A 13,756-nucleotide genomic window follows, 5' to 3' on the forward strand; every position below is an offset into this window, starting at 1 on the left:
AGCCTTCCCAGTAATGAAAACAGCTCTGAGAATTATTTTAACAACAAAAATACCCAGAGATGTATTTATTTCACAAGGATGGAGATTTCTTAAAATAAAAAACAAAATTGGCTTATTTTTCTTCTTCTTCAAAAAAAACCCCTAAAGACATGGATTTTTTTTTTTCCTGGGCTGTGTTTAAATATTTGCTTAGTGGATTTTGGGTTGATGGAAAGAAGGAATTCTGCCTTCTGCCAGAGGAATTGTGCACACAAACACAAAAAAACATCATTGTGGGACTGCCCTAAAAATTGGCCCGTGCTCAGCTGGACAGAACTCCAGAGTCATTAATGACATCTGCCTAATGATTATTGCCTTTTCCACCCTAAAATGCTTTTTTGGAACCAGGTTGGGGCAGTTCATTTGCATCTCTCTTTCTCCATCAGGTTATAATTAATTCTGGGTTAGCGATATCTTGATTATAACAAATAAAACCTGAAAGCAAAACAAAAGGTTCTGTTCTTGCCTGCCCTGCAGGCACAAAACATTGAATTTCCTATTCTATTCTTCTCTCTCCCAGTTTGTGAATTTAGCTGTAATTATGTGGTAACATACCAGTGAACATTATGGGTATTTTCCCCTCCTAGAGATGTAGGTGACATTTAAAAACTTTGCTCAGAGTGACAACAGCTACATGGGGAGCAGAAATTTAATTTAATATCCAGTCTGTTGGGCCAGGACAGGATGATTTTCGGTATCTGGCTGTTGGGGAGAAACCCATTCAGAGAAGGACCAGAGCATGATTCTTTTTGACAATTAAAATAATTAATCATTGGAACAATTTACGAAGATTTCTCCACAAAAGGAAGGTTTTTAATTCAACTATGATTTCTTGGAACCAACAGTATCAGGCTGGAAACAGGAACCAGCTTGGGGAATTCCAAGTGGGATGAGGGCAGGATGATTTTGATCATCAACAATAGTCCCTTCTGGCCTTAAAATTGATAAATCTTTCACAGCAGTGCCCACAAAGACAAAGAAATTCAAATTATGAGCCCAAGACTTCTCCAGACTCTTCTTCCAAGCTGTAGGAACCCCTAAATTTTAGTGTTGAGAGCCAAGAAGTGGTGATGGAATGAAATTCAGGATTATGGAAATGTTCTCCAAGAAGTGGTGATGGAATGAAATTCAGGATTAAGGAAATGTTCCCCCTGTTCTCCTGATGAAATCATAAATCCAAGGAATTTGAGGATGTGGGGAATTGGGAATTTATGGAAGAGAATTGGAATTTTGAGAGTGATCTTGTCAAGGGATGATTTATTTGTAAGATTTCCTTGTAGAAGGAAAGATGCCAGAAGAATTCTCCATTTTCCAAGCCTGGAACAAGTCCTGTGCAGTGAGAAGGCAAAAAAAAAAAAAAAAATCTTTATTTTAAGGTTTGGGGAATCCTGGCACAGCATTCCCAGAGAATTCCCCATTCCTGGAAGTGTCCAAGGCCAGGCTGGATGGAGCTTGGAGCACCCTGGGATAGTGGAAAATCTTGTGAAGGTTTGGAACGAGATGGGCTTTAAATTCCCATCAAATCCATCCCATTCCATGATTTTCACAAGAACAACTTGGGACAGAACAAAAAGACCCTTTCTGCAACATCCTGATCAATTTTCAGCTTTTTTTTTTTTTTTCCCTACCCACTTCAGCTTTTTTCTCCCCTTTGAAATGGTTCTTTCAGAATGGATTTTTAAAGTGTATTTTTACCTTCTGCAGGATTTTAATGTATTGTGCTAATCAGCTTTTTGTGCTAATTATATCTGTATATTCTGGTAGGTAACAGAGCTGCTTTGCTGCTCCTAAAGCAGGAGTCAAGCCATGATTTTGGATTTTTTTTCTTCCTTGCTTAAATTGGGATGTTGTCCATATTTCTTAAAGAATGAGTTCTTTGTGAGAGGGATCATAAAAGAAGTAAATTCTATTTTCAGGCGTCTGTTCACCAGTTTTAAATCACATTAAATTGACACACAGGCAGTTTTCTTTCACTTAAAATTTAGTTTAAACTACTGTTAATTAAAAATCACTGACTTTGGAATTACTTCAATTATTCTTGCCTTATTTCGAAGCGTCTCAATTTTAAAATCTACCTGAGATTTAAGGATGAATTTTAAAAATTTAAAAATTCATCTAAAATTCTATTTTTAGCTGCCTAAATAAATTGCTGAACACAAGTGCAGAAATCCTCTTCAATCTCCTACTTACAGCTGGAAGTGGAAAAAATGAGGATTTAATCCTCAACTCAGTGTGGAGAAAATGGAGAATTTCATATTTTTGCAGCACTTTGGCTTCTTTTATTGTGGTTTTATTTGTGTTCAGTGGAGTTTTAACGATATGAGTGGGTTTTTTTCTATTTAATTAAAGAATTTTTACACCTTCACATAGCACAGGACATGGAAGTCAATGAGGTCATGCAGGAGAGTTGAAAAATCTGTAGGATTGAGTTTATTCCACATTTATTCCAGTTATCCTGCTCATTAAAATATTCACATTTCTGGAAAAAAAAAAGCCCTCAGCAAATTCCAACCCTTTAGAAAAGCCTGTAAATCAGGTGAGATCAGAGTAACAATAACATTATTGTTTTGGAACAAGAGGCTTTAAAGCAGATTTTTTTTTGTGCTATTTTTTACATTTTGAGCACGTCAGTTTTTGACGAATATGAGATGGGTTGAAGGGGTGATAAAATCTCTGCCAAGCTTTATAAAAAGCTGGTGAAAATTGCTTTTAGGTGATTTAATTCCCTCTGGTTTGCCTTTCTTGCAGCACTTTGCCTGGTGCTGATGAACCCTACCCCATGCTGGTGTTACTGGGCCCTCTGGCAGGTGGGAAGAGGCAACTTTCCCTCAAAATCTGCAGAAAATTCAAGAATTCCTTCAGATTTGGGTAAGTTCTGCTCCCTGAGCTTAAAAAAAAAACACCAAAGGATTAAGGTTGGAATAGCTGCTGGTTTGGTTTGTGGAGTTTCTTTGTAAAGAAGTTAAAAAATAAAAATTTTGCTGGGTTTTCTTCTCTTCCCAAGGTTTGGCTGCCTGAAGTCATCACTGGGAGAAAAGATGTTTAAATTATCAAATTGTTACCAAAGGTGAACAGCAAACAAGTAAAAAAAACAAAACGAACAAACATATTAAAAAAAAAACCAGAAACCAAAACAGAAAGAAACAAAAAACCCCACACACAAACAAACAAAAACCACAACAAAAAGAAAAAAAAAATCCGAAAAGCAAAAAAAAAAAGCCCCACAGACCAAAACCAAAAAAAAAACCAAGAAAACCAAACCAAAAACAACCAAAACACAACACAAACCTCATAAACCAAAACAAAAAGACCCAACGCCCCCCCAAAAAAACCCAAATAAACAAAAAAACACAACCAAAAAAACCAAAACCTAAAAAGAACCCAAAAAAATCTACAAAAAGACCCCTGCTATGCATTTCCTTATTCCCATTTTTTATGACACTAATTTATCCATTCATTTTCTTTTTAAAGGGAAAAATCTTTTATGTCACTGCAAAAAATTCCCTTGTCGTCCCCCCCACCCCGTTCTTTAAACCTATATTTTGGGAATGATAAATAAAAAAAAATCTTCCAAATCTTCCAAACATTCCATGAAGGTTGTTTTTTGTTGTTGTTTTTTTAAGAGCATTTTTCTATTGTGTGTTTTATTCCCTACAACTTCCATGAAAGAAAAAAAGGGGAGAGACAGAATTTTAACAGAGCAGAAAATTGGAACCATAAAGCAAAGTTGTATTTTTAGTTGTTCAGGGGAGATTTGAGCAATTTTATGGCTTGAAATTTCAAACATTCTGCTCATTAAAAATGGATTTTATGCAAGTTCCTCTGGCAGTCTGAATATAAACACAGCCCTGCAATTAAAAAGGGCTGAAATGTGTAAAAATTGCAAGAAATCAAATTAAATTTTCCCACCCCAACTATCTGGCTCGTGCTCAGCAGTGACTTTTGGATGTGCTTTGTGTTGTCCCAGAAAAAATCTGGGAATTTTACAGAGCCTGTGTGGAACTCATTGCTCTCCTTTTTAATATTTGATTTGATTTGATTTGATTTGATTTGATTGGGAAAAAAGTGCCACCCTCTGATGCTGACAATGAATTTCTATAGAGGTTTCAGGCCCCAGGTCCCTGGAATAAATGAGAAAAAAAATCTGATTTCCCAACAGAACGAGAGCCACTGAATACATCATTCTCTAATTGTTACCTGCATTAATTAGCTTGGGTTTGGGGTTTTTTTGTTGTTGTTTTTATTTGGGTTATTTTTTTAGGGATTTTTTTTTTAGTGTTTCACCCTAGTGGCTGAGGTTTGTCCTTATGGAATAGCAGGGAATAACTTTCCCTGCCTTTTGTCCCACTTTATGGCAAAACAGAAATGAGGAAAAAAATCTGATTTTCAAAAAAAAAAATGAGAGCCACTGAATACTTCAGTCTCTAACTGTTACCTGCATTCATTAAATTTTAATTAATTAATTAAATTTAAATTTGGGGGATCTTTTGATGGGTTTTTAGTGTTTTATCCTGGTGGGAAGCTCAGCTAATTGAGGTTTTTACTTTCCCTGCCTTTTATCCCATTTTTCTCCCCACTTTCAGGATTGTTTCTCCTTTTCCCATTAGGGATCTATATAAAAATTTGGATTTTCCAGCTCTTTCTTAACCTCCCAGTTCAGCCCAGCTCGTTTTCCACACTTAGGATTTGACTTTCTATCATCCCCAAGCTGACAGAAGTGGGGGGAAAAAAATGGATTCATCATTTCTGTGTCCCAGGCTGCTGTGACAGCTTCAGTTTTGGGCCATCCTGGGCAGGGCAGGGATTTATGGCCAAAATACCACGTTACATTTAAAATTTTTTGGGTGTATTTATGGGTTAATCTTTCAAATACACAGCATTAGGGGTGTGATTTGCACCTCCTTATATATCTCATATTTCTTTGCTGCTTAAAAATAAAATTATTTCTACCTTCCCTGCTTTTCCCCCTCTTCCCACTGCTATTCAAGAGTTGCTGCTGGGATTGAAAACATGTTATTTTTTATTATCCCATAAATCTCCCAGGCCCTGTCACACCACCAGGACAGCTTATTTTGGGGAAGAAAACAGACTTGATTATTATTTCATTTCTCAAGAAGCATTTGACAAAATGGTGAAAGCAGTAAGTACCTGACTCCTGTCCTTGTAGCTTTTTCCTGCTCCCACAGTGAACTCAACTTCTCTGTCCACGCCTGATTTATTTTATTTTTTATAATAAGTTTATGCCTGGGTGTGAATCTTATTTCACTCTCAGTTGTGTTTTTAAGTTCATAGACAGAAACCACAAATTTCTTGTAGATTTTTGCTGTCTTTTCTCCTGTAAATGAATTTCTAGAAACTACTAAATGGGCAAAATTGCCAGTGGGGGATATTTAAATAATAGTATAACATAGAAATAAACTTCTTTTCAGACACAAATATAGTGTGGGGTTTACTGGTTTTATTTTCTCAACTTTTTCCTGCAGCCCTGCAGGGAATTCCTTGGCAGTTTAGCAAATCTCCCCTAAAGGAGTGAGATTTCTCTGAAGGATTTCTGCTTCCAGCTGCTCTTTTTGATGCCTTTTCCAACACAACTTTGCCTTGAAAAGCCACAACAGAGCCCATTATTTGTATTTATACAGAAGGGGGAGCCAGCAGAGCCTGAAACAACTGAGCTGGCCCTTCGTGATAACAATTACCAAGGAGTTTAATTTTAAAAACACCAAAATAATCTGTTTCCATCTCTCCAGGGCTGCAGAACTTTGATATGCCTCAGGCAATTCCACATCCTCCTTGCAGATGTCATGCAGTTCTTCCTTTTCCTTGGAATCTCCCATATAAAACATTTGATATAAAATCACCAGAAGGAAGCCCCTTGCTTTGGATTTTCCTTTCCAGTGGGAAGGGATAAGCCAGAAATGTTCTCAGGACTTTGTTCTCAGGATTTTGGGATTTCATTATCCACAGACAAGGCACAAGCCCAGATATGGCCTAATTTTTTGGTGGTCTTTGGTAATTTTTGGTAATTTTTGGCAATTTGGGGCTAATATTTTGCTGATTTTTGGGCTCTCCCTGTCCTCATCACTACTGATTTTTTGGGCTTTCCCTGCTCCCATTAATGTTGATTTTGACCTCTCCCTGCCCTCATTAAAACTGATTTAAACAGGAAAAAAACTGTAAGGAGAGAAAGAAGAGAAATCCAAAATTATTCATTCGAGGAAGTATTTTCCCCTTGAAACATTTCCTCTGGCATTATCGTTGTTCTGAATTTCAGGGGAAATTTCTGGCAACCTACAAATACAGTGGCCACAGCTATGGACTGGCAAGAGACACCGTGGAATCCATAGCCAGGGAGGGGCTGGCTACCTGTGTTCACCTGGAAATAGAGGTGAGGGTCACCTGGTTGGGACCATTTCTTCAGGGCATTTGGGACAGGACAAGAGGGAACAGCCTCAAGTTGTGCCAAGGGAGGCTCAGGTTGGGTATTTTGGGGGAAAATTCTTCCTGGAAAGGATAAAAAAAAAAGGATTGGAAAAGGAAGTGGTGGAATTGTTGAAGAAACACAAGGATTTTGCACCTGGGGATATTGGTTAGTGGTGGGGGAATGATTTTAGAGTGTTTTTCCAACTTTGGTTTAGTCAGAAAGATCCCTCTGCTGGTCTGGTTTGATTAAAATTTTCAATTTCAATTTATGGGAAAAAAAAAAAAAAAGAAATCCTTTTTAGTGCCTGAATCCTAAAGTGATCCAACCCAGAGCCCTGGTGGGAGAGACAACTCCTGTCCTAAATCCCTCAGGTCCAGAACTTCCCCTCTCAGCTCCTGTTTTGGGGAATGTGCACAGCAGGAATTCCAGAAGTTCAACCCCACTTCCATTGGAAATGGCCCAACCCCTGGAATTTTGCAGCTGGAGGAGTTTTTCCTTGCTCTCTTGGGGGGATTTTGTGGCTGTTGTTTAAATTCCCACTTTTTGTGTTCTATCACATCACTTAAAGACCAAAATAAACCCCTGAGATATTTTTAGGTGCTCTTGAAGGGCTGAGTCTCTCTCCTCTACTTAAATTTTTCGGTCTATTTTTACAACTTTCAGCATCACCAGCACTTCCCATTCCAGCAGCCTCAGCTTTCCAGCCATGAGCTTCCCACCCATCTCCACCTTACAGCAGGATCAGTCCAGATCACCCAAAAAAAAAAAAAAAAAACAAACAAACAAAAAAAAAAACCAACTTATTTCTCCTTTGCTGATGAAGCCACAGAGGGTTTGAGGCAATATTTGGGGTAGAACTATTAAAAATTGCAATTTTTTGAGGGGTTGCTTTCCCAAAAGATAAAGCTTTTCACTAATTTTCTAATTAAACTTTTCATTCTTTTATATCAGCCTTTACTAGCCAGGTGGGGGGAGGGGGGGGGGGGGGGGAAAGAAATACATTCTGCCTTTCCTTCAACATTATTTCTTCAAAATAAGCTGCCTCTAGGTGAGGTTCCAAAATGAGAAGCTCCGGAGTGCCTGGAATGTGGCACTGAGTAAAAAAAAAAAAAAAAAAAAAACAGAGATAAAAAAGAAATGGAGGAGACAGCAGTGATAACACAGGATCCTGATCTGAGCATCCTGATCAAAACCTGATTTTAAATTTCATAAGTTACAGGGTGATAATTTTGTTTGGGGAAACTGGTGATCAAAAATCTGATTTTCAGTTGAGTATACCTTGGTGTTGCATGAGGAGTTTGGGCCTTTTGAAGGGGAAAAACCACAATTTCAAGGAAAAAATACTTTTTCTCTGTTTTATTTTCCAGAAGAAAAACTCAATTCCAAATTCAACAAACATTCATTTTCAGGAATACACCCTTTGTGTTTCTCTGCTTTATTTTCCAGGAGAAAAAAACTCCATTGCAAGAAAAAACACTGTTTTTCTGTATTTTATTTTCCAGGAGAAAAAAACTCAGGTCCGAGTTCAAAAAGCACTCAGTTTCAGGAATAAACCTTTGTTTTTCTCTGCTTTAATTTCAAGGAGAAAAAACCCCATTTCAAGAAAAAACATTGTTTTTCTTTGTTTTATTTTCCAGGAGGAAAAAAGTTCAACAAATACTCAGTTTCAAAGAAGAAAATGCTTTTTTTATCTGTTTTCAAGGAGGGGGGAAAAAAAAAAATCAACAAATACTCAGTTTCAAAATAAAAAACCACTGTTTTTCTCTGTTTTATTTTCCAGGGTGTTCGTAGCTTGAAAAATACCCACTTTAAGCCCAGGTACATCCTGTTGGTCCCAAAGGACAAAGGGAAATATGAGGAACACCTGAGGAGGACAGGATTGTTCAGCAGGTCAGAGATTGAAGAGGCAGTGTCCAGAGTGGACATGTACTTCCAAATAAACCAGGATTTCCCTGGATATTTCCATGCAGTCATCAACACGGGTGAGTTCTTGGTATAAAATATTGGAAAATTGTAAATATGGCACAGTGTGGTGCAAAATATTGGATAAATGTAAATATGGCACAGTGTGGTGCAAAATGTTGGAAAATTGTAAATACAAATTGGTATGGTACATGGAGCTTACAATTTAAATATGGCCCTAAAGAAATAAACCAATAGAAAAATATTTAGGTGAGTACAGAGCCTGAATTTCAGCTTTTTTTTTTTTTTTTGGGAATGTGGTGCTTATGAAGGTGAAGGTTTTTCTCCCCAAGAGATGTTTTAAAAAAAAGTATTTCCGTGAAAAAAAGAAAAAATGTTTCTTTATTTTCTGGCTAAGTTAAAAACGTATTTCTATGTCAAACTCATGTGATTGGTATCTTTGCACTGAAGAAAAGCTGGTTTTTATCTTCTTTTATTCAATTTCTTTTCTCTCTGCCATGAAATGCATTTCCCTCTCTGCAGATGATCTGGATGAGGCATTCACAGAGCTGAGCCACCTTGTCAAGGTCTACCTGGGCTTGGAGCCACCTGAATTTTTGGACAACATGCAAGGCACCAAGAGCAGGACAGGTAAAGTTGGGCAGTTTTATCAGCAGAATATTTATTGTGAATTGATTTCTTGAAATCTGTAAATGATGCAGCCTGTGAGAGCTGAAACCTCCACGAGCTGCTCTGCAATGGCTCTCCCAGGCTGCTGACTCCTCCAGAAGGACAGGTTTGGAGTCTGGATGGAGTTTCCTGACTCCTCTGAGGATGGTTTTGGGCTCAGATGGCATTTCCTAACTCTTTTTTTGGGCTCAGATGGAGTTTGCTGACTCCTCTGAGGATGGTTTTGGGCTCAGATGGCATTTCCTAACTCTTTTTTTGGGCTCAGATGGAGTTTCCTGACTCCTCTGAGGATGGTTTTGGGCTCAGATGGAGTTTGCTGACTCTTTTTGGGCTCAGATGGAGTTTCCTGACTCTCCTGAGGATGGTTTTGGGCTCTGGATCTCCCATTCCAGATAAATCCCAAGTGAGGGCATTTATTTTATTTCAGCTTGCTCATGGCTGAACTTTTGCCTCCCAAACTTGAGCAACAAGAGACTGGGATGGCACCCGGACCTCACTTTACTGTTTTCCCCATGATGGCACGAAGAGCAGGAAAATCAGGATAGGAAGATGAGAAAACAACTTAAAATATCCACTCCAAATGCTTTTGGGGTGACCCACTGATCCCAAATGATCTGTGGTGTGCTTCAAATAAGTTTTTAACCCCTGAATGCCTGAAGCTGGAACCTCGTGGCCACTTCCAGCTAATCCAAGTGCTTGCTCTCATTCCTGCTTGTGTAGAACTTGGGTCAGGGAATGGTTCCATGCAAAAAAAAATCATGGAGTTCCTGAATGGAAAGGGACCCACAAGGATCATCCAGGCACAGACACCCCAACAATCCCACCCTGTGCATCCCTGGGAGTGTTGTCCTGGAGCAGCCTTGGGAATGTGTCCATTCCCTGGGGATCCTGGGCAGTGCCCAGCACCCTCTGGAGAAAAAGCTTTTCCTAAAATCCTAAAATTTCCTAAACCTGGCAGAGCTCCAGTTGTTTCGGGTCACAGGGAGCAGAGATTGGAGAGACCCTGAGGAGTCTCCCCTCACCTCCCCCAAACTTTCAGACAGATCAATTCCTTGATCCTGCAGCCACAGAATTGGCACCAGGAGGGAAAGGGAGGGAGAAGAATATTACTGGAATTTTAAAAATTAATAAATAAATAAACAAAAGAGATATTATGGTAAAAAGAGGATGGGCAAGATGAATTAAAAAGAAGCTCATTTTTAGGAACTTCTCCCTCTGACTCCAGGAGTTTCCATGGTTTATGGATTTTGTCTCCATTTTAGATCCATTGGAACAGGGTAGAGAGTCAGTTCCCTCAGGAACACAGAGCCAAGGGAAGTAAAAGTAAATAAAAGTAGCTGAAAAAAGGGCAAAATACCTGAAAATTCTAATAAAGGATGGTGCAATATTTATCAGTTCATCATTTCATGTAATTTTGGTTCATGAAAGAATTCATAATATTAATTTCCCAGTGGACCCAGGAAAAGCTTCTGCACACATTGTGGCTTCTCAGAGCCACAGCAGTGAGGGCTTTCATGAAAAAAATCTTATTTAGCCTTAAATTAAGTCGATCTTATTGTATTTTCCAGAACTTCCACATTCAACTGAAATGAAAAAGGTGATTTCCTTGCCTTATTTGCTATAATATTGTCTTTTCTTGCCTTAAAAACTCTGGGGACATTTTGTCTCAAAGGCAAAAAACCCCACCAAACCCTAGGGAGTTTATTAGAAAAGAAGAAAAATGGGTAAAGATTAAAAATAAAAGATTTTTATATGATCCTGGTATTCTTGGAGTTAGATTTAAGTATCTGGAGCTCCTTTAAAGGATTTTGTATTTCTCAGCAGCTCTTTCAGAGGGTGACATGTCACTACAGAAACTTCATTAACACTGCAGGATTTGTGCAATTCTGCTGCTCCTAAAGTAACTTTTAAATTTACTACACACTATAAAAGTCACTTAGAGCCCCATTTATGGGTGTTTAAATAAGCGTAACTCTTCTGTTTCTAGAGCTCTTCTCTTCTCATGGACTGGGAAATAACTTTTTTTCCAAACCTTGCCCAAAGGTTGTCTTTAAAAGGGATGTTTTAAGTGAGATTGGAGCAGGGGAAGGTTGGTTGTGGGACATTATGAGAGGTTTATAATTATTTTTTTTTTTTTTTATGAACTGCTGGGAAAGATCTTCTGCTGGTGTACAAAGTAATAAAAATCCTGGGCAAAAATAGAAAATAGATTATTCTAAAATATTTTTAATGGCAGAACATTTTTTTGGAGCTGATAATTCTTTGTATTTCCATTGGCGGCTTTTATCTATGGGATCCATCCAGTGGTTTGAAACTATTAAAATCCTGGAATGGTTTGGGTTGGGGGGGAGTTTAAAGCCCATCCAGTTCCAACCCTGACACCTTCCACTATCCCAGGGTGCTCCAAGCTGGCCTTTGGACACTTCCAGGGATGGGGAATCCACAGTTTTCCCTGGAAAACCAGTGCCAGACCCTCAGAGGAAAGAATGCCAAACAAAAATATTTATAAGGTTATTTCTGTGGCTTCATTTCATATTTTGGTGTGATTTTATACACAGGATAAATCCCAGTTTATAGATTTAATTTTTTTCCAATTTTGAAATAATTTTAATGATTCAAAATAATTTTGGTTTTAAAAACTTGAGTTGTGTGGAGGGACTTTAAGGCCCATCCAGTGGCATGGGCAGGGACACCTTCCACTGTCCCAGGTTACTCCAAACCACCCAACCTGGCCTTGGACACTTCTGGGCTTGGAAAATGACTGTTCCTTCCTGTTTGTGTCCAGAATATTTTTATTGAGGATTGTCTTTTCCACCCCAGGCTCCAGAACTCAGCTGTTCCCAGAAGAAGAACCATCCCCGGGAGAAGTCAGTGACTTCTTGGACCCTTTTACCAAAAGTTATCCCAGAGACCTCCTGGATGTGCTGACTGCACCACCAGGATCTGTGGTAAGGTGTTGGAACCCAGAAACCTGGGAGTTTTGAGCTTTCTGTGCTTTCTGGCACTGACCCCCAGGAGAACACTGCTTTGGATCTGAGACCTTGGAGAAAACTTCCAAAATTGAGTGATGGAGTAGAAATTACAGGGACGCAGATAAAATAAAAGTGTGTGATCTCACATGGTGAAGGGATTTAAATTTGAGGTTTTTAGAATATAGTAACAGGCATGGGACAAGATGGAGGATTTTTGGGTGTTGTCTCTTTCTGTCTTCTTCATGATTTCAGGTAATAGTTTGTGGTTGGACAGTTAGTTCTGCACTGCAGGTCACAGGAGTTTGGTTATTGGGTCAAAAGTATAAATAATTTAGGTGTTAGCTCTTTATTGGAATGTTTAGCTTTAAAAGACCTTGTCACTAGCCAGATCCAGCTCCATTTTATTCTCTTTCAGCTGATAGCTCCAAGTGTTGCAGAACTCTCTGTACTTTAGATGAGATTTAATCAGCCACCAAGTCCAAACGTGAGAAATTCGTCTCCTTCGTGTTTTTAATCCTGACTCTGAGTGAAGACAGAAGAAAATGAAGACAAGCCACTAATTATATGGTGCAACTAAACCCACAGCAGTAAGGTTCCTGTCACCTTAGAAATGAGGAGTTGGGGTCAAACCTTTCTTTTCTCCAGGGAAAATTGACTCCTGTTCTCTGTCTGTATTGATTTCAACACTAATTCCTAGTTCTCCTGAATCATGGAATGGTTTGGGTTGGAAGGGACTGTAAACATCCAGTGCCACCCCTGCCACGGGCAGGGACACCTTCTGGAATTTCTGTTCTGGAAGCTTTTGATGGAATAAACAGTCCCAAGAACGTGACAAGGAGAGGAGAGAGATTCAGCCCTTCAAGAGCACCTAAAAATATCTCAGGGGTTTATTTTAGTCTTTTTTAAGTGATGTGATAGAACACAAAAAGTGGGAATTTAAACAACAGCCACAAAATCCCCCCAAGAGAGCAAGGAAAAACTCCTCCAGCTGCAAAATTCCAGGGGTTGGGCCATTTCCAATGGAAGTGGGGTTGAACTTCTGGAATTCCTGCTGTGCACATTCCCCAAAACAGGAGCTGAGACGGGTAGTTCTGGACCTGAGGGATTTAGGACAGGAGTTGTCTCTCCCACCAGGGCTCTGGGTTGGATCACTTTAGGATTCAGGCACTAAAAAGGATTTCTTTTTTTTTTCCCTCCCATAAATACCCCATGGCAATAAAAATAATGGAGAGAAATCCAAATCCCAGGATCTGTTCCCTGTTTTTCCCCTCATGATGTGGCTGAATCTGTGCTTGTGTCCTCAGCTTGGCTGTGGAGGAACTTGGAATGCTTTGGATGGGAAGGGACCTTAAACTCATCCAGTTCCACCCTCTGAACACTTCCCACTGTCCCAGGTTGCTCCAAGCCCTGTCCAGCCTGGCCTTGGACACTTCCAGGGATGGAGCAGCCACAGCTTCTCTGGGAATTCCATTCCGGGGCCTCCCCACCCCCCCAGGGAAGAATTCCTTCCCAATATTCCCTCCAACCCTTCCCTCTTTCAGCTTAAAGCCAATCCCCCTTGTCCTGTCACTCCATCCCCTCGGGACTGAGGCAGCAAAACTCAGAGGAGAGCACAAATTGTATTTTCTGCTCATTTTCACTCCAGAACAAATCCATCAACGATTTCATCCATTTGTGTTCTGGTGTCCGGAGCAGAATTTCCTCTCATGGAATTGTCCTGTTCCATTGGAAT

General features: G+C 39.3%; 1 protein-coding gene across 1 annotated transcript in view; it reads left to right on the top strand.

Moving 5' to 3' along the window:
- The window catches only part of LRGUK (leucine rich repeats and guanylate kinase domain containing), a 40,776-nt gene that overhangs the window by 16,077 nt on the left and 10,943 nt on the right, over window positions 1–13,756 (top strand). The window contains exons 11-16 of the mRNA XM_062492536.1: window positions 2,788–2,907; window positions 5,083–5,179; window positions 6,311–6,424; window positions 8,241–8,442; window positions 8,906–9,013; window positions 11,873–12,000. Of these exons, the coding sequence (XP_062348520.1) occupies window positions 2,788–2,907; window positions 5,083–5,179; window positions 6,311–6,424; window positions 8,241–8,442; window positions 8,906–9,013; window positions 11,873–12,000 (769 nt within the window). The remainder of the gene's footprint in view (window positions 1–2,787; window positions 2,908–5,082; window positions 5,180–6,310; window positions 6,425–8,240; window positions 8,443–8,905; window positions 9,014–11,872; window positions 12,001–13,756) is intronic.

The sequence above is a fragment of the Cinclus cinclus genome, chromosome 4 (assembly GCF_963662255.1).
Source record: "Cinclus cinclus chromosome 4, bCinCin1.1, whole genome shotgun sequence".
NCBI lineage: Eukaryota > Metazoa > Chordata > Aves > Passeriformes > Cinclidae > Cinclus > Cinclus cinclus.